Genomic DNA, 21024 nt, shown 5'->3' with positions numbered 1-21024 from the left:
CTAGAATGTGGAATATTATAAAATGTTGCATTTAGAATATAAAAGCTTCTGGTAAATATACCCACCAAAAACACTAAGGGAAAAATCATTCAGTAAACCTGTAATACATCATGAAAGTACTTACTCTGGCATGTGAATTCCAGCATGCTGCAATATGTCTTCATTTGTTAACAGCATATTTATTTTCTTTTAGTTTGGAAGCCTGGATCAAAAGTTAGCCCTAGCAACACGCATATGTGGTCACGTTCTGCCGTTAGCCCTACAGATGTATGGTTGTCGTGTTATTCAGAAAGCACTTGAGTCAATCTCACCTGACCAGCAGGTAATTGTAAGTTAGAGCAATATTTTTTAAAATTTTATTTCTTTTTATTGCATCCATCTTTTTACTTGCTTAAATTGTTGATAGTTCCTTTCATTATGAAATGCCCTAGGGACTAAAATAGTTGTTTAAATTAAATTGCTGAGGTACACAAGTAAACCACAAGTGAATATAAAGATCGGACAGTTAGGATGAAATGGAATATTCCTTTGAGGGGAAAAACAAAAATCACTGTAAAGACAATGATAATTTTTTTTTCCAGAATGAAATGGTGAAGGAGTTGGATGGTCATGTTCTGAAATGTGTGAAAGATCAAAATGGAAACCATGTTGTACAAAAATGTATTGAGTGTGTTCAACCCCAGTCGCTCCAGTTCATCATTGACGCATTCAAAGGACAGGTAGGGTCAACAGTTCCTTTCCTCTTCTGTAGGGTGGCTTTGATTTGCAGATATTTTTCCATCATTTGCATGTACAAGATAAAACAAGCTGACTGCAAAGTGTCACATGCTAAGTAGGATAAAAAAGGGATGATAAAATGGAAAAGCTGTTGAAGAGACAGTTGACATGCTGTAAAAAGATAAGTCTATTGGACATGAGGCTCTAGAAAGACCTGTTTGGATATATTATAAATACCAATAAAGGTATTTGGCCTAAGGCCAGGCTTTCTGTTTGGGTTTTGTGATATGCCATTTCAAATTTCCTTCATAACTTCTAACATTGCTGTTTTGGTGTAATAATAGAGCATCTGCTCTCTAGCATATATTTTTTGTTAAAAATTTCATTTTCTCCTTCTGTTGCTTATGTTGCAAGTCTGTCTTTCACTGTTTCCCAATTAACGTCTATCATTAAGGAAATACTTTGAAGAAATACACTAATCTGTTCCCTACATATGGGCTAGTGTTAAGTGAAGGGGGGTGGTATTTGTTTATTTAAGGTTGGAGTTTTTGTTTTGTTTCCAAAAAAGTTATTAATAAAAGATTGATGTTGTGCTGCAGGCTAGAGAATATGCTGCAGCTAAATAAGATTTTAATACTCTGAGACAAACGTGTACTTTTATAGTCTTGAAGAATTGTAAAAATCTTACTAACTTGGCTGTGTTACTAAATTTTACTTTAATGGATGGCCAAATGTATTTCTTAACAAAACCTACAATATCCTTCTCTCACATTTTACACAACAGCAATACCTGAATTATTGTTGTACATAGCAGTAAACGGCATACCGAGGTTTCTAGGGTCAGATCTTTTTACATCAAGAAGTGTGTATGGGGTAGATGAGATGCAGTTTCTAAACTGTAAATAGAGCCCCTTGACTGAAATGTGACTCTGTTTATTTATTGGACATCCATCCTCAGCTCCAAGTGATTATAAATCTATAAAAAATACTAGCTAATCTGAAGTGGCAAATGAAAAATACCATGTTTTAGTCATGTCACATAACAATACATTTCTTTTTCACCTGCCTGCATCGTTTGGATCTATGTCTGATCAGACAGGATTCTGTGTTCAGTTCTGACCAACACTGACTCTTAAAAGAATCTTCTGAATTAATCCCCAAAACACAAACCTGGCTTCTGGAGAAGCAAGCAAAAGGAATAAGCAAGATTTTGACTCTGTTTTGAATACTTATTTACAAACTTTATATTTGTAACAGGGAGCCTGTTGTATATGATCAGAGGGCTGGAGCACCTCTCCTATGAAGACAGGCTGAGAGCGTTGGGGCTGTTCAGCCTGGAGAAGAGAAGGCTCCAGGGAGACCTTCTAGCAGCCTTCCAGTACCTGCAGGGGCTACAGGAAAGCTGGAGAGGGGCTTTTTACAAGGGCGTGTAGTGACAGGACAAGGGGGAACGGTTTTAAACTGGAAGAGGGTAGATTTAGATTAGATATTAGGAAGAAATTCTTTTCTGTGAGGGTGGTGAGACACTGGCACAGGTTTCCCAGAGAAGCTGTGGCTGCCCCCTCCCTGGCAGTGTTCAAGGCCAGGCTGGATGGGGCTTTGAGCAACCTGGTCTAGAGGAAAGGTGTCCCTGCCCGTGGCAGTGGGTTGGAACTAGATGATCTTTAAGGTCCCTTCCAACCCAAACCATTCTGTGATTCTATATGCTGGAGGGTGAAATTAGTGAAAATCAGCCACAATAATTGAAAACCTTTTTATACATATCAAAATCTTAAAATTTGAAAATTAAGTACAAAGTTAAAAGGCAAGCTTGAAAGGTGAACAGTGCTTAACTAAGGGTCACACTTCCAGGCTTTCCTTTGCAGCTGAGTAGGCTAGAAACATTGTAATGAAAACTTGGGTCCTTAGCTGTATAATTACTGGAGTCCTTGACACACAAAAAACTGCACTTTCATCTTCTCCTGGCTTCTACTGGAGACAGAATTCTGACATTGGCAAGCAAAACTTACTTTTATAGAAGTAGCTGGCATTTTCAGTTCCATTCTGAACATGGTAACATTACTATATCTGTAAACTTCGGTTGGTTTAACTTCAGTTTGCAATCCTATTTTAAGGTATTTGTACTTTCAACTCATCCATATGGTTGTAGAGTAATTCAGCGTATTCTGGAACACTGTACTGCTGAGCAGACTTTGCCAATCTTAGAAGAACTGCATCAACACACGGAGCAGCTAGTGCAGGTTAGTGCGTGTATTCACTTTTTAATGCGTTTTAGAGCTTTTTTTTGTCGTCATAATTTATCCCTATTTCTTGTTTAAGAAATAGTTTAAATGCATTTGCCTCTTTTTAGTTTTGTAGACATTGACTTTTTGTTTTTTCTTTCCTTCCATAGTTTTAATGAAAATGAATTTGGAAGTTGGGAGGCAAAGAAGATATAAAAAGCCTTTTTCTTACACTTTTGACTGTAGCTTCGAATATACATTGTAAATGCACAGAATTAGTATAATTTTTTTATTGCAAAGATTGCCTTTTTGTAGTTCATCTTAATTCACTCTGGTGTCCTTCAGATAACTTCTAATAATGTCTAAACACAAATACATTGTCAAAAACATCCATGCTGCATATTCTTACACAAAAAGGGCATCTTTGTAACAGAAGGCAAAAGACTTTATGCAGCATGATTTCCTGTCTTGGTCTCAGACGAACCAAATGAGTGCTGCAAATGGCTTTGAAATTGAACCCGTTTAAAATACTGGAAGGGACTCAGTGTTCAGTAGGCATTTCCACACATAAAAAGGCAAGAATTGCCTTTGGCTACATATTCACAGTCTAGTTTATTTCTCAGTGGTTTCTTGTATATACAGGTCTCTAGTTAAAACATAACTCTCTTGGGGAACCAAAGTTCAGGGAGACATTATGGCTGTTAAAGAATGATGATCTTAATTTGAGGACTTCTTTCTTTAAGAGGATAAAAGGTACTCTAGCAAAATGCTGTTTTTACAGATTATTTACATTTTGCATGTAAATTTGTGGTCTATTATGTAATTCTTGATGCAATATTTCTTGCATCACTTTGTTTCTGTAATGTTGACTTTATCGTATTTTTCCTTATATCTGTGCAAATAGTAATTTGAACGTTTATACAAATATACAAAAGCTGTATGAATTACTTGGTACGAATACAACAGAAAATTGAAGTCATCTTATTTTCAGGATCAATATGGAAATTACGTTATTCAACATGTACTGGAGCACGGTCGTCCTGAAGACAAGAGTAAAATAGTTTCAGAAATAAGAGGAAAAGTTCTAGCTCTGAGTCAGCACAAATTTGCCAGGTATTGCACAGCCTTCACATATTAAAGGTTCACTAACCTTTTACAGTTGTAGGATTAGGTTTACTTATTGTGTTACAAAAAGGATATGACAGGTTTTTTTCTGTTGTGTAACTTGCCTCCTGAAATTTCCTGTTGTTATAGAGAAGAACGGTAGTGGTATTTTATACTAGATTTGGGGAAGGGAAAGGGGAAATGCTGTTCTGTAGCAAAACAAAGAAGATTCCATGGGTTTATGGGATGGTTTTTGTTCACCCTGTGCAAGTGCAGGGAATGGGTTCCAAGTCTCCATGTGAGAATCCCCAGAGCCAGGTTAAAACCTCTCCTAGAACTTGCTTGATACGCTGATGATGAGAAGCTGGGACTTTCTGACTTCTCTCTCAGTCCGGCCAAGCAATTTACAAATATAAAAAGGCCAGCCTTAAGAAGTGGTGGTTCAGCCTGACAAGGATTTTATGCATTAGGAAATCTCAAAGGCTACTGTAGGAGAGCTGAACTACTCTAAAACGAGAACCTAAAACTCATCCTTCAGTGCTTTTTGCTAAAGAAAACACACCTCAGAATTCATACTGGATGATTTAGTGAGACTAAGCTTGTCACCGACATTAAGTAGAAATGCACTGTGACGTTATGGGAACATTTGTTGTTAAAAATGATTGTATGCAAACTAGCAAGTTTATCTAGATTTTATTTTTCTTTGCCTAAATAGAACTGTTCAAAATCCTCTCCTTGGAACTTGCTTTATTTCTAAAGCACAAACTTAGGACCAGGATCGCTTTGCTGTCTTATAAGCATTGATGACCCTTCCAGCTTCTGAGATATCTGGAAGGTCAGAGACTTCCTCTACAAAAAGAAATATGTGACAGTATCTCTGATCTAGGCATGCTCCTGAAAAGCACCTTTATTCAAAAAGCAGGAAGCCTAGTATCTGGCTTCTCTGCTGTGTCTTAAGAGGGCCCACAACGAAAACAGATGTACTTGAATACATCTGCAGCCGGAGGTCCAGTATATCTACTGTAGGTCCAGTGGAAAATCTCTACTAGATAATAAGTATCAGAAAATGACTTTTTTTTTTTTACATGAGTAGGAGTGTATAATCCTTTAACTTCCTCAATAATTACAGACTAAAGATTTGGAAATCAGGACTTGATGTGTTTACAGTGCGCTCTTTAGTGGCGTTAAGACACTTGAACTGTTCAGATAGATTTAAAAACTGGTTACTTAAGAATTTTACATCTTAAGTCACAGAATGCATTTGTCTTATTTTTCAGCAACGTGGTAGAAAAATGTGTAACTCATGCTTCTCGTGCTGAAAGGGCTTTACTTATTGATGAGGTCTGTTGCCAGAATGATGGTCCTCACAGTGCCTTATACACCATGATGAAGGACCAGTATGCCAACTATGTTGTTCAGAAGATGATTGACATGGCTGAACCCGCTCAGCGGAAGATAATAATGCACAAGGTATATTTGTATATAGTTTCATTGGTTCAGAAAATATTACCTATATTATTTTTTCTGCTAGAATAACTTTCCTTCTAGATGTAAAACTCACTAGTTCTATAATCTAGAACTTGATGTACAAACATAAAATTCAGTGGAGCTTCATAAAGCAGAATATATTCAGGTCTCTGAGCACTGAGCTAAAATATGTGAATCTACAGAAAAGTTTCAAAAGTTGGATTTCACATCCTCTCTTTGTGCCAGCTTCTCTGTGAAAATACTTTTATTATAAAAATGTAGTATCTGACATCTTTATTAATATAGCAGAAGAAATACGGATTTCTCTTTTTATTTGCTGGTATAAATCCATTTTGCAGTTCCCCCAAAAGAGATTCCCACACTTCCTAACATACGGGCACATTTTCTACTTAAGAATATCCAGCCATGGACAAAAGTGCTATTGCCATGATTGCCCTGGGCTATTTAATGCAGGGCCTGGTATGTTCCTGGTCACACACAGGGCACTCCCCACAGAAGGGCTGCCTCCCTTTTCCTGTGACAGGTATGTCAGTTGTTTGGGGAGTCAAAATCACCAATTTTACATCTTTCCGGAAACTTGCAAAATTTTGAAATACAGGCTTCTGACATTTTTTAGCATATTTTTCAAGTGTAGTAACTCTACTTATAATTTTTGAGGGGGGAAAAAAAATAACGGGTTTCTTCTTACAGATTCGACCCCACATCACAACTCTGCGTAAATATACCTATGGCAAACACATTCTGGCCAAGTTGGAAAAGTATTACCTGAAGAACAGTGCTGATCTGGGGCCAATTGGTGGACCACCAAATGGGATGCTGTAAAAGATACAAAGAAACGGAAGAAAAATTGAATTGTGAATGATCAAAACATACAACTTAACTATAAATGTTCTGAGTTTTTAAAATCTATTTATTGACTTTGTTCATCCATTTGTAAAATTTTTATTCTTGTGTATATTTTTGGGGAGTGAATTATTAAAAAAAAAAAAAGAAAAAAATATCTCCAGCCCTGATCCGGAGACCTATCAGATTGGATGGCTGGCAAAGCACAGAATGCCTGTATATGATGTAATTGTATCAAAATATCTGTCACATATTTTGTAAATTTTTACCTTGTAAAGTCACTGAAATAGTTTTTAAGGGGAAGAAGTACAGTATTCTTTTAATACACTGGCTTGCAATCTGGTAGGTCTACCCAGCATCATAGCACAACAGGTTTATAGAGTTGTATATAGAATTAATCCTTATTTTTCCCTTTTGTGTGAAGTCTTTTATACCAGATTAAAATTGATCAGCTGCATAAACATTATTTAACATGTTGCAAAGTTAAGTTGTATTTTGGTGGTTCACAATGTACTATCCAAATAATAAATGGGGCACAGCAAAATAAAGTAGGGAATAACAAAACAACGGAAACTTTCAAAGACTAGCTTTCCTCACGTGCTGTGGATACAGGTTTTTTTAAAATGGTGCCCTGAGGTTTTCTCTAGCGATGTATTAAAAACAAAAGTGCTGTATATACTTATATATTTAATTGTCGTACGAGGTAGAGGGATTAAAATGATGGTGGTACTTCCACTCAGTAAAGTACACTGTTGGAAAAGGCCTGAACCCTGTATTAACTTTACAGTCAGTTTTACAACGCAGGAAGAGTAGAGATTTGTATTTTTTTATTTTGCATATAGAATTGTAAGGATTTGAAAGTGTTGAGCATTTATTTTGCTTTTCACTGTAGATGCAAAAAAAATAGGTATTGATGGAGAGAAAAGGGGCCACTGAAAAGTAAAGCTGATAGCTCAACATTTAAGCATGACTGATTAAATATCCAGATAGCTTTTTTGCTTCCTATAAATATATGCATTGTATACGTGTAGTTAATAGGTGTAAGTTTACAGTTTGAAAACAAATCTCTCGTTTCGATGTTTATTACAAGCCTTGCTAATTTAGTAGTGACGCTTACCTTGGTTGTACAGATGTACATTTGTAAACCTTCATGCTGTAAATGTAATTTGTTTTACCCCTTTTTGGGACAGAAATTTGCATTTTAGTGTATATTCATATCCCCCTTCCCTTTTCTCCCCCTGGCATATAGTGTTGTATAATGTAAATTTATTTCAGCAAATCAAGAGTGATTTTTTTAAATTCTATCTTTATATGGTTTCAGAAATACGAACCAGCTTTCTTTTTATCTATTGTGAGAAACATTATGTTTTGTTTATAACATAGCTGTTGATTCTGTTAATATGGACACTTTGGGAAATCAGTCTGTTCAAATTTTAAGTCGGGATAATAAGCATAGTAAGAAATGGACTGAAATATTTGGTTATCACAAACCAATGCTTCTTCCATCTTAATAAATGTGGCGTGATTTTTTTTGTACAGAAGAGTACTGTATTTTTGAATAGCCTTCTCCCAGCGTAAAGCAAATATGTATGATACTGTCAATTTTTTTCTCTGGACATATGACATTGTAACAGTAACATAAAGATGATGTACATTTACAAGCGGCCTTATGTACATTTCCCAATGATCTTTTTAAGGCAGAATTGTGACCATATGTGTATAATTAAAATCCTTTTTAATCCTTTGCCTATGGAAATATTTTGGAAAAAGCTTACTTTGTATATTCAGTTTCTGAAAGATAAAGAAAGTGCTTTGTATGTTGTTGAAGTAAGTATTTTGTGTAAAACATGCATTTGGATGGCTTAACCTAAAGTTTTGATCAACCAGATAGTTTGAAAGCAATGTCTTGAGCATTGATCAAATAAAAGGCTGTAGGGGTTTGATCATGAGGAGAGAAAATAGTAGTGGTATAAACTTGTATAAGGAATTCTGTTGTATTAACTGTTTGTATCAGGTTTTCATAAATCTTATTAAAGCATGTGAGGTGCTACTTTTTTTAATGGTAGCGTTAACTCATCAATAGGCAAATGGGAAAGTTTTTTTCTGGCCTACTTCCAGTTTCTGAATCTCTCATTTAGTTCCTGCATTAAATGATGTGGTAGGCCTAATTATTTTTAGTAAGCACAATTCTAATTGCCAAGTAGTTTTTGCATGGCAGTTCACCAAATTCCTCTCCAGAGGTACAAGCCCCGTCACTGGAGCCAGAGCTTTCCCGTCATCACACAAAGGATGACTTTTGAGCCACTTTCTTGGACACAATAATTCGTCCTCGGTGACTATTTTTACCCTGTGTACAAGTGCTGTGTGTTACAATCCACAGAGCCGACGTTCTTTTCAACATGTAAGACTAAGTTAGGCTTTCAGGGATGTCCAGGCAGAAACTGATCATGTCCCCATACTTTGTCCGTGTAACACTCATGCCATGGTTGAATTTAAACAGTCCTATAACTACCATCCTTAGTGCTTTCAGTATCTTGAACATAATCTTCCACTCGCTCTCCTAAAATCATCTTGCACAAATTCTGTCCAGGAACATGGAAATCGCTGGTTTTCAACTATTCTAGGCTTTGGGTAGAACCACTAGACTTTTTGCTCAAGTATCGCTTTTTGATATAGATTGTTTATGGACCAGTTTGATTAGGTTTGACTCCAGGTGGCTCACATTGAATAATGTAATGTTCACATGTATATACTGTAAAAAAAAAAAAAATCAAAATGAAAATGTGTGAATAACACTGTGTGAAATACATCTGGTCTTGTGTTTTTCCTGTAGGAAACCAGCTGTTCTTTACATTCTCAGTTACATGACTTGTCTGCTCTCTGCGGAGCTCAGCTTGGAAAAGGTGCACTCATTTCTGGTGATCTGATGGGAACCACTCAGTTACCGAAGAACTCTGTATTAGATCATTAAGTTTCCAGAGGCCAGTTCTGAGCAGCTAAACCTTCATATTGTTTTGACAAAAAAATCTTTACCGAGGCATAGTTAAGCCTGATGACAGTTTCTTCATACACCCCTGGATCTGGGATGAATTCTTGAGCATTTGAGGGGGCTGGCTTGTTAGCGGTCCGTGGCGTCACTGGATCCATGCTCCTTTCTGTTACTGCCCAGGATTTTTTCAATGGACCATTTTTAGCTGAAGGTGTGGAGCGAAGCGGTGTAACTGCAGGGGCGCGGGTCTGCTTTTTGGTGTTAAAATGACTCACCTAAGTGGCCCCTTAGGGACAGAACAGCCATAACACTATTGCCTCCATCGCTGGCTGCTGGCTCCACTGATGCTTTTTCATCAGAGTATGGGGAAGACTGAGGCTTCTGGGGGCATAATGTCTGAGTGGTTTAGAGTGCTGATGGAGATTCAGAAACCGATTTAGTCACTCTTCTTTGCTCTGCTCTAAGGAACAGGCATTTGAAGATATGCTCATGACTGGTGTTGTAGCATGGTAATTAGGTTGATCTGTTAATCACAGAATCACAGAATGGTTTGGGTTGGAAGGGACCTTAAAGATCATCTAGTTCCAACCCCCCTGCCACAGGCAGGGACAAATCATGACAATGTTTGATGTTCAACTTTCTAGTAACTAGGAAAATGGGTGAACAGTGAGAGGACAACAACTCCCACCCTGTCATTCAGGGAAGTAAAGCCGAGTGAACAATGCAAAAGCATTTTAAGGACTAGTGACTGGTCATTAAAATTGCAGATTGCATGTAAGTCATGTGCCTGGGGAGAAAATGCAGCGCTAACTACAGAAAAGCAGTCTGCTACTGAGTGGTTGGTTGTAGCCAGGTCAGCCACAGTGCTCTAACGCTGGGTTTTATACAGAGAGCGGTGGCTGGTCCTCGCGTGGATCCTGAGAGCGGCAGATCGTTTGTAGGTTTGTTCAGTGATGCCGTAGTTCTGTGCTGCTGCTTGAGGAAGGAAAGGGAAAAACCACATGCTGTGTCTGATTTCGGCTGTCCCAGCCCTGCTCCCCAGCCCACAGCAGGGTAGGAGCATCTGTCAGTTTAACACAAGGGTTCCCATCATACCAAGCTACTGGTAGCACTTGAAGTGATCCCAAGGTGTCATTACTCCATGGGCAACACTGATGTTTCGATGAGTGTGTGCTACAGGTTTACACTAGTGTGTGTTACAGCTTTACTCTGCCCAAAGAGTTTAAATTTGAAATATTTCCTGTGATTGGAAACAATGTCAGAAACACTCAGGGGCACTGTCTGTGCCCAGAGACTGGCAACTCAAGCACCTCTTGGCTTGGGAATGGGGAAGCTTGGTTCCTGTCAGGGATAGCGTATCCCTCTCAGGGCTCTGCTTGGTTCCTCAAGGGCTAGTGTGAAGAATTGGGCTAGAGAGGTTTGGGACAACTTGGCAGACGTAGATCCTGCCACCCAGGGAGAGACAATTCGAGTGATGCAGAATGAGCCTGGGGTGTCAGCACTGCTGCGTGGCAGAGCAGCCTGACCTCCCCTACTACATCATCAGAAGGGGTTAGAAACCAGCACCATTGTCATGGAAAGACCAGGCATAGGTCACCTCTTCCCATGCAGACAGGGTAGAAGGGTGTCCATCCCGTGTTGACAGCCCTCCAGAGCCACCATGGGCTTTTTTCCCTGGTGGTGCAGTGCCGGTGTTAAGGAGAGGAGGCTTTATCCAAGAGAGGGAACCAAAACCCAACATTACGTATTACGTTTCAGCACACAGAGGCTATCGGGAAGCCACCACCCTGCAGCGGGGGCAGAGAGCCAGTAGGGAAGACCAAGCTGACGGGTTTAACAGACCCGCTGGTGTTCCTCAGTGAGGTGGTGCAGGAGTGTTTCCTCCCTCGGCCCTTGGGACGGAGCCTGCTCCTTTCGCATGCCAGCTCTGTGGTTAGGGAACTTGCCCAGCAAATGAGATGCTTGAATTAGTTTCCTTTATCAGCCTCAGGGTTTCGAACCCACCTTGCTCACTTCACAGGAGTATGTGCTAACCACAAGGAGCTGGGCGGGTTCGCTTTCTAATCCTGAATTTGGGCTGGGCTTTTAGCACGGCTTGAACCATTCGTTGCATCAGAAACAGCACAAGATGGAGCATGACTCCTGAAGCACGCAGGTGGGGGCGGGTGGGTTCTGCTTGGAGATCCTTGTCTCCGCCTCGATTCTCTCAGGCTCCCTTAGTGCAAAATAGATCTTGGGAGCAGCATTCCCCCAGCGTTAACACATTGGAAACACACCAGAGGCTTTTTATATAGCGGCTGAAATGTAGGAAGGCCTATTTTAAAGACCCCCTTCATTTCATTAGCAAGAATGAACATAGGAATAAAATGTTCACCTCTGACCAGCGTTAATACCCTGGGCACAAGAGGCCTTCTCCCTCTTCCTCCTCTGCTTGCGCAGCACCTACCCAGCCCTAAAGTATCTAGATCTGCAAACGAGAGTGAGGGGCACGTTGTAGGTGATGCAGCTGATGTACTAGACCATAGGACAGGGAGAAACCCCTTCCTAAGCTGAGCTGAGCCGCCCTAACGAGCTTGAGCTTCGTTTGAGCTTCAGACCTGCCTGGAGGGTTCAGATTTCCTGGCAGCCACGCAGCACCGCAGCCCTTCCCCAGCTCGGCTGCCGGATCTTTTCCCAGGGTAGGGAGGGAGACAACCCTTCCCCGCACAGCGGTGCTCGGGCGGTGGAGGCTGTGGAGGGACCGCAGCCCTGGCTGCTGATCACAAGGCAGGTTCACACACTACGGCTCCACAAACGCTCACTTCGGCTGCTGGCTACAGATCGTATCCACGAGCACGGAGCTGCCGTGGTACTCGACCACTGCAGGGGAATGTCACCGGTGGGGAGTGGTGAGGAACTGGTCAACCCTGCTGACGTCCTTCTCCTCACAGGTCAAGTTTGCTGTGCCCTCTCAGGCTGCAAGGCCACAGTCCACTCCTGTCAAAGGCCTTTTCACAGTGTTACAGAAGCAGAGATGTTTCAGGTCTCAAAGTAGATCCCAAAATAAAGTAAGATCCCCAAAGATACACAACTGCTTACTGAGGGCCACTGGAACCTGCAAGAAGGGGGACTGTTATGGCAAGGGCAGCACATGGGAAGGTGGTGGCAGAAAGCCCCAGCCAGCCTGGCCAGCAAAGATGATGACAGAACACTCACAGCTATGTTCTCTTCTCCCATGAGTGCAAATACAGGCACCCTATTCCCTGTCTGCCTCAGGAGAACCAGAAGTTAGAGGTTCCCTGGTGGGAATGAAGACCTCTCTTTCCTCTCCTATAAAATCGTCATCTCCCTTTCTCTAAGAAAGCTGAAATACAGCATCAGAAAATATTTGCAATTCTCCCCCGCCCAGGATCAGTCCAGAAGAGGTTTCAGGAGACCATCTGCTCGTACAAGCTAGGATCTTGGGGAAGAATTCAGCCCAGTTGCTTCTCTGTTGGGCTCAGGTGTGGTGGGTCTGCCTCAGTGCTGTCCCCTGCTCCACACCTTTGTACACAACCTGGCTTCCAGAGGCTGGTACAACAATCAGAGCAATCACCCATTAAGCAAGGATTACAGAGGGCTGAAGCTGGGCTGAAGAGCTGAGGGTGGACAAACTCAGTGCAAGCCACAGAGTCACTTCCAACCTCTTGCATGGAGGGATGAGATGAATGGAGCAGAGTTCACCCCTGTCAGAGCTCCAAGCTATACACTGATCTCATTCAGCTGGGCTATTTGGCTCTTAAAAAGCCTTTTTGTTTGAAAACCGACTATCTTAAGTACTCCAAAATTCACATGATGTCTCCTATTTCCTTGAAATGTCATGTGTCTCATGAGAACCAAGGGTTTGATTATTCATCCCAGTTTGGGAGTCATACAGGCTCATGTCCTGCTGGGAAAGGGGCTCTCATCCAGCCCTACCCCATATGCCACCCCCTCCACATGTGGGGAACCAAAAGCCCAGAGCTGTGATCAAGGCGTTAAAGGTCACCCACTCTACACTTCCATGAAGTGCTGCACGGCTCCTGCCATCCACTTTGAGAAGGGATACTCCCACGAGGGTCACACAGCTACAACCCATCAGCAAGGCTGCAGGGGAGACACCATCCCACCATCCCAGTTTCAAACCACTTCTGTTTAGGTGTAGACACTTCCATGCAGACACACACACTGGGAACAGACCCTGTTGCCTACTCAGGTATCTGGTGCCATTTGAGAGACCTTTGAGCATCCAGGACACCTGGATAGGGCAGGTGAACATTCCCTGGGAGCTTGCCTCAGCCTAGCTTCTACCTTCTGCTCCAGAGGGCATCTAAGATGGCACTGGACGCCTTCATATAGACAATGGGTCTCTTCACCCAGAAGGTACCAGAAACTAAGCAACTTTTTATAAATCAGTGGTTAAAAGGGGGAGCAAGGGAATGGGAGGCAGGAATAGGCTCAAAGGGTTTGTTGGGGGTGGGAGTGAGAAGAGCTTTATATTGCAGAATAGGATGGGATGGGAGATGGAGAAACAAAGCACACACATGCTCAAAGCTACTGTAACCATCATGTAATAAACAACCATAATGACTCTTTGGGTTATAAATACTGGGAGAAGGGGAAGGGGAAGGGAGAAGGAGCACCTTGGGAATCCAATGGTATCTTTAAAAAATAACAACAATAAAAAGACACCATTATGCACAGCAAAACCTTCATTCCAGGCCTCCCTGTAAAGTATAGGTAATTTCACAGTCACCTAAAAAGAAATCAAAAAGGAAACAAAAAAACAGAAAAAATAAGCAATTAAAATGTCTGTGTTCACTGTGGCAGAGTTAGCGCCACTCAGAGTGGGGCAGGCAGCATGCACACATGGCACCCAAAGCTTAAACCCAAGGTAAAACCCCAGCTCACTCTCCCCCATAGACCTGGAGATCCTCTCTCCCCCATAGACATGTAGGTCAGCACTGCAGAAGCCCACCCCACAGCCCAACGGGGTTACAGCCCTTACTCCCCTCCTTTCTTCCAGTTCCTCACCCATGTATGTCCCCTCCTGTGCCCCCCTGCTCTCCTCCCTCTGGCCGTGCACCCTGCCTCCCACCTGGGAAGCCGGTCCCATGGTGGTGGTTCATCACCAGTAACGCATGCTGGCAGGCAGACAGCCCAAGCACAGCTTGGTCTCTGCTCCAGCCTCGCACCAGCTCCATCCTTGTGGCACATGAGCACAAACCTGCCCGGGGTAGGAGTTACACCAATCCCACTCCCAGGTGGGGTGACGACAGGACCCGGGCAAAGGCATTCTCCTAATGAATGCATGAGAAGGTCCAGGGTGAAGGATGAGACAGGATGGGTGGGGAATCAATGGGTGAGGAATCAGTGGGTGAATCAACGCTATGACAGCAAGGGCTGAGAGACACTTGTACCGCCTGGAGGGATACGGCAGCGGGGTGACTGCGCACAGCCCTGAGACAATATCTGCGGAAACGGGCAAGTGGCCTCGAAATGCTCAATGAAGGATGATAATTACAGCGAGATGCACCCTTTTGGTTAATCGGGAAGAAAACCTGTATGTTACACCATAGCAAATTCACGGCGTAGTCACGACTGGTAGCAAGAGTAAACGATAAAACCTGACGTTAGCCCAAGAGCAGCATTCCTCAGAGTCCGGGGTCCCCATCACATCAGCTTGATGAAAAGAAAAAACCACAACAGTATTTTTCACAGTGTTGTATCTGTTCTAACCGGCAGCTACTGAAATTGAACTAAAACCCTCTGAGGCAGCCTAACCCCGCTCTCAGGGCTGCTCTGCTGCAGCATCTCCCTCTTCCAAGACCACAGCTTTTTTGCATACGTAGGAGTATTAAACCTGCTTTGGCAGAATTCCTGGAGCTCTACGTGCTTACTCAAATTCTCCGTGTAGCAGAAACACCTCACCCAAGTCACCGGGCTGTTTAAAAGTGACAGTGTGGAAGCATACAGTTAACATGTTTCACATGGACTTGATACTTCCATATTTTGGTTAAAACTCCTTAGTTTTCTCCTTCGTTTGGAACTTTTTAATCAGCAGTACAGCACTGGTTTATGCAAAAACTGATAGCTAACTTCGAGAGTACATTGTGTATTTGGTGTGGTCAGAGAGAAACGGGCACCACATCCCACAAGCAGAACTTTAATAAAAGTTTCATGCGAGTTATTCGAGCATCCAGGAGCCTCTGTCACAAACAAGGAGAGTAAAGGACTACACAGAGAAAATACAGGAGCCCTTTGATAAGAGATTATACCTCATTTGACTCGAAGTCCCCACCTCTCCCAGGCAAATAATGGGTCTCTATGGCATTGCCAGAGCCACTGTAGGATTAAAACTGTACATGTTTTTATTCTCACGGCAGTCATCGAGGCTCTAAAAAGGCACTAAGTGTCACAGCCTCTATGTTGCAGGATGGCAGGCAGCTATGAAGGGTCCAGCTTTGCATCCACGGTCAGAAGGTTTGCAGCTCAGGCATCCAACCAGCGAGTCTTGGTCTGAAGAAAGATCCTGTCCCTCGTGGGGCCACGGGATCAATGGAAACCCCCCTGGAAGAGCCAGGCTGGCTGACAGGGAGAAAGTCAGCAGGTACCAAGCAGGGGACGCCATGGAAATAGGTGGGCTCTGTCCTCCCTGTGCCTCTTCCCTCTTCTCCAAAGCTCCCAGCAGCAGCCGCCACCCATCTGTACCCTCCTGGGAATCCTGATACCCTTCTCTCCGTGCTCATTTTCACATCAGGCCAAACCCCATTCTGTGCTCAAATTATTTAGGGGCACAGAGGTTGAGGGATCACGCACTGCACACCACTGTTAGTCACTGCAAGTGAGTTGTCCTGCATTAACCGCATGGGCAAGTGAATCGCAGAAATGCAGGAGAGTCTCTCCCTGGGCAAGGAAAAAAAAAACCAAAAAAAAAAGTGGTTATTCAGGTGAGTGCTTTGAGAAATACCTGCCTAGTCCACAAGCCCTGAGACTGGTGAGCCAAAATTGTTGAACAGTGAAAGCGTCACCAGTATTACAGCAAAAGACCTCATTAAGAGAGAGCGAGTCAGTCTTTTCTTGTGGGCAACATCCACATAACTTCAGCCAAACCCCACGGAGGCTAACGGGAAACCCCTCCATAGGTTTTGATGCACCAGCCCCCGAAATCCAGTTCTGAAGCTCCCTGTAATGAGCGTGCAGGATCCTACAAGGCCCTCACACGCAGCATCAAAGAAATGCAGCTGGTTTTGTTACAGCTGTTTATGAAAAGCTATCACAGAAGTGGCATGCCACTGCCAGCTGGCCTTTTGCCAGAGGAAGCTCTGCTAAATTAGGCTGAGAAATATTTCGTTAGTGGCACAGACTCATTTATATATAGTTTCCAGTGTCCACCCAGAAGTTCTCGTTAGCAGGACGCAGGGAAAGGGGATGGAAGAGAAGAAAAAAAGCCATTCTTGGGAGAGGCAGCCAAGTTGATTCAGTTGGTATCTATAAAGCCAACACTGCAGCTACACTGACACTTGGACCATTAAACATGGCATTGTTTAAGCTGAAAAAAAAAAAATCCCTCTGAGTTTTTGCAAGAAGGCTTATTCTTGTCCAAATAAGCAAGGTCATCCCTTCCATCAGAGCATGACATGGGGGAGAAGAAAGGAGATCAGAGCAGACATCCCCTCGAGCTAACTTCACACCCCACACCTTGGGGTGGGCTGGGGGGAGCCTCCTTCGGTCTCTCACTTCCTGGGAGTGAAAACCAGGAGGCAGATGGAGTTGCTCAGAGATGTCTGACTCACTGCAAAGGCGGCCGGACAGAACAAGCAAAATCAGATATCACTGTGCAAGCGTGCTGGGTGGGTCCAGGTGATCCTGCTATAAATCACGGTCGGCATTTGAAAGGGTCAGAATCAATTATTTCTACATCAGTGCAAAAGGACATCCAAAACAAACTGCACGGGATTCGCCAAGGCACGGGAGGAGGCGGGAAGAGTTAAGTGTGTTCGGTGCCACCACCCTGAAAGAGTGATGGTCTTGGGAATCAGCGACTGCAGTGTCTGGGCTCCCAGAAGATGACCCAGCACAGCGACTGGACACCAAATGTTGCACACTGGCAGACAGGTTTTGGTAACGCAAGGTTGAAGGTCCAGGCTGCAGGCTTGTTCTTATACTCGGTATTGATTTAAGGAATGGGCGGATTGCTCTTCTGTTACTGCATGGAGTTAGAAAGAGGGGGATGTGGTGTGAGCCATGGGTAACAGAAACACTGTCCAGAGGGACTTCAAAGGGGAAGGAGTAGAGAAGCTCCAGGCTAGCAGGGAATGAAGCTTTGCAAACCTTCCTGGCCTCCAAACAGATCACCAGCCACACTGCCCCAGCCTCCTCCGGGCCCTCTCAGAACAAACCATCCTTCCTCTTCCATCCCCAGATTTTAGGCCACTGATCAAGACCTCTCGTTGCCAGCTCACCGTTCTGAGGCACCATCCACTGGAAAACCCCACACGCCAAAGGGAATGTCAGTGACTACTTCAAGCCCTCACCAGACACCATCCGTTGTTTTGGGTGCATCTCCTACCTCACTCCAACCAGTTTCTGGGGCAGACTCAATCTGAATGCATTTAACGGAATGTATTTAACACCCTGTGACTGCCCCACGCGTCTGAAGGCACCCTCTTTCCCCCCGTCCTGTTCAGCGATCACCACACAGATTCAGGGCTTTCACTCAAAGCCTCATCTACATGTTATAGCTGAAAGAAGTGGAACTCACGAGGAGCTGTGGGTTTCCCGTTCTTACAAGGCCTCTTTAGTTAACTGAGCTACTGAATAGGAGAAAAAAAAAAAAGAGTTTTCTTTCTGGCACAAAAGCAACAACTGAGAAACAGGCAATGATCAGCAGGGAAGCCAACTATCTGAAGCCAACCAGAGACAGCACCCATTAGCAGTGAGCTGTCAACTCCATGACCCCAGTAAGCAGGCAGCTGCCTGTACACTTAAAGCAATCTCAGTATTTGCTTAGACTCTAACCTCCCACCATGCACTAGGGAATATACTCCCCTTCTCCATCCCAAGATGTCAGGCTGTAACATCCTCAAACAAGTTTGTCAACGGTGAAGTCACCAAGATGTGATGTGTGAACATATCCAGCATGATGCCACAGGTACGATCCAGCCTTTGTTCGGGAACTCGGAACAGAATCAGCTTTTTAGAATCATAGAATCGTTTTGGTTGGAAAGGATCTTGAAGATCATCAAGTCCAACCGTTAACCCAGCACTGCCAAGTCCACCACTAAACCATGTCCCTAAGCACCACATCTACAAGCCTTTTAAATACCTCCAAGGATGAAACCTAACCCCACCCCACCTGGTCACAGGCCATTAATAAACCATCTAAGGACACAGGGCACCAGACTTCAGGAGAAGAGGCAGTCACCTTCTCGGCAGGCTCCACCACCGCTGGTGGGCAGATGCAAGGTGAGGACACACAGTGCCAGAGGCCATATCCTCACATGCTGCTGTGGGTAGGTCTGACACCTGGAAAGCCAGGCAGGCAGCTCCTGGTGCTGCGCGATGCTCACATTCATTAGGGGTTGAGGAACAATGGCTTCTGCTGCAGAACACAGTGAAGAATGGTGGCACTTGCCCAAAAGCAACAGTTGCCATCCCTGCTCCCCCCTTTCCTCTGGTGGCAGTGGAGCAGCGGGCTGAATTCCTCTCCCGGCTGTGTTTCCCCTCTTCCCATGGCAGGACACAGTTCAAACCAGCCCCTTATCCCCGGGGAGGCTGAGTTCAATTGGGCTACACTGCTGGAAGCCCTTGATCCAGTTCTGAGAAATCCCCACAGCTCCACTGTACTGGGCAGAAGCAACCAACTCCGATCATCCCCTGAGCTCAGGGCTGCCAAGAAACTCCTTTCCATACAAGTCTCATCTGGCTTTTCAGCATGGAGCTGTTTTGACTCAAACCACAATACTTAGCATGCTTCAATGATCAAGCACAGGGCACGGGAATGTCACCAAAAACCCTTGGCTTCCAAAAGCAGCATTGTTCTTCCCTTACTCCATTCACAGATCCTGACCAGAACATCCCGATCAAGCTCTACATGTTTTCTAGCAAATCCAGCAAGAAGCACCACAGCACTATTGGATCTACCATTGCCCCGAACACACACGCGCCCACACTCACATGAAACCCATACGTCGCGCAACCCCACCGGTGCCTCACCACTGCTCCCAGGAGCAGCCCTTGTGGAAGTGCTTCCTCCCTCCTCCGTGGCTGCAAGGGTCCATCAGATGTAGCCTTGGCCAAACTGGCCTCTGCTACACCAAAATCAGCCAAGAAGGCTGACGGTGCCCAGCGTGCGTTTCCCTATTCCCAGCGATGCCTTCACAGCTGGATGTCAGAAGGTGCCCACCAAGCCCGGGCAACATTTGCAGCCTCACACTCTGCAGGCCCAGCACCAAGCACCTCAGTCCCAAGTCCCACCCCAAAAGTCTCATCTCCAATATCCTGGCTGCATCGGGTTAAAGACATGGCTCAGAAAGGCCGCTCTTCCCCCATCCCTCAGCAGCAGCCTGCTCTCTGGCATAGCCACCCGCCAGGCACCTGTGTGCCCCCATGACTTTTATTTTGCATCCTTTCCCCATCCTGCCTCGTTGTTCCACCCGTCCGCCTCACGCACCAGGAGCCGTCTTAGCTGTGGGGCCCCATGGGTGCCATCTTCTCCCCATCACCCCGTCATGGGGAGAAGAACATGGTAGCCATGGCTCATCTGAGGGAAAGGCATCGTGGTAGGAGTCATTCCTAGGAAGGCTGCATGAGTAATTTAAGAGAGAGAGGGAAAGAGAGCCAGCTAATTAAAGACACGTGATAAAATCACAACAGTTTTAGCCACATTGAATATCCAATTAGGTCTATTAAGCCTTTAGGCCACAGCTGTGAGAAGGGATCCTGGGTCTGGCAGAGACTGCCAACACCGACTGAGAGCCTCCTGAGCGACTGGAAGCACTGGTTACGGCTCTTTTTGGGGTACACCCCCCCACGAGCAGTCCCAGGGCAGCACAGCCCCGTGCCTGCAGGCTTGGCCACATCCCTCATCCACGTGGGCATCGGCCACGCAGCCAACGTGGGCTCCTGCAGCTCCCAGCAGCAGTATTAATTCTTAAGAACTGCCTTTTTTTTTTTTTAAATAATGTTTGCGCACACATTCAGTTGCATTGTTTACAGCCAACACTTCAACATGAGCTGGCACACACAGAGGAGGGAACAAAAAAAAAAACAAAGACAACTGAATTGGCTGGAAGTGAACAGGAACTCCAGCCCTGGCCCTGTAAGTGGGGTAAAAAAATTCAGCCCGTGGTGTATTTTTCGCAGGCTGGCTGCCTGCCTGCCTCATTTGTGCTGTCTACGATGAGATGCGCAAAACCCAGCCCGCAGCAGCGCGGATGTTGCTTTTAGCTCGAAGAAGGGGTCGTTTGCAGGCGGGCGCGTCTTTTAAAGCAGCTCTTCTTGCCGCAAACCTCTCGCAGTTTTACACCGGCACAAAACCGGTTTGGAGCGAGAGAGAAGCGAACGCAATGAAGGCACGGGCGGAGGGTGCGGGGCCAGCCCCGGGGACCCGCGGGCAGGAGGGAGGACAACTCGCCTCCCCAAACCCTTGGTTATTTCGGG

General features: G+C 44.4%; 1 protein-coding gene across 9 annotated transcripts in view; it reads left to right on the top strand.

Moving 5' to 3' along the window:
* Positions 1–8429, top strand: part of PUM2 (pumilio RNA binding family member 2) — a 77646-nt gene extending 69217 nt beyond the window's left edge. For 5 of the 9 annotated variants that reach the window (XM_068397545.1, XM_068397574.1, XM_068397511.1 and 2 more), the window contains 6 exons: positions 194–328; positions 582–719; positions 2832–2957; positions 3931–4052; positions 5321–5513; positions 6222–8429. In XM_068397545.1, the coding sequence (XP_068253646.1) occupies positions 194–328; positions 582–719; positions 2832–2957; positions 3931–4052; positions 5321–5513; positions 6222–6353 (846 nt within the window). In that variant the 3' untranslated portion in view covers positions 6354–8429. Of the gene's footprint in view, positions 1–193; positions 329–581; positions 720–2831; positions 2958–3109; positions 3187–3930; positions 4053–5320; positions 5514–6221 lie in introns of those variants that run through there. The other 4 variants (XM_068397564.1, XM_068397584.1, XM_068397554.1 and 1 more) reach the window with 2 other exon arrangements.
* Positions 8430–21024: the final 12595 nt, after the last annotated feature.

The sequence above is a fragment of the Nyctibius grandis genome, chromosome 1, assembly GCF_013368605.1.
Source record: "Nyctibius grandis isolate bNycGra1 chromosome 1, bNycGra1.pri, whole genome shotgun sequence".
Taxonomy (NCBI): domain Eukaryota; kingdom Metazoa; phylum Chordata; class Aves; order Nyctibiiformes; family Nyctibiidae; genus Nyctibius; species Nyctibius grandis.
Note: the sequence above shows the minus strand (reverse complement) of the source record. Positions and strands in the feature narration are given on the sequence as shown.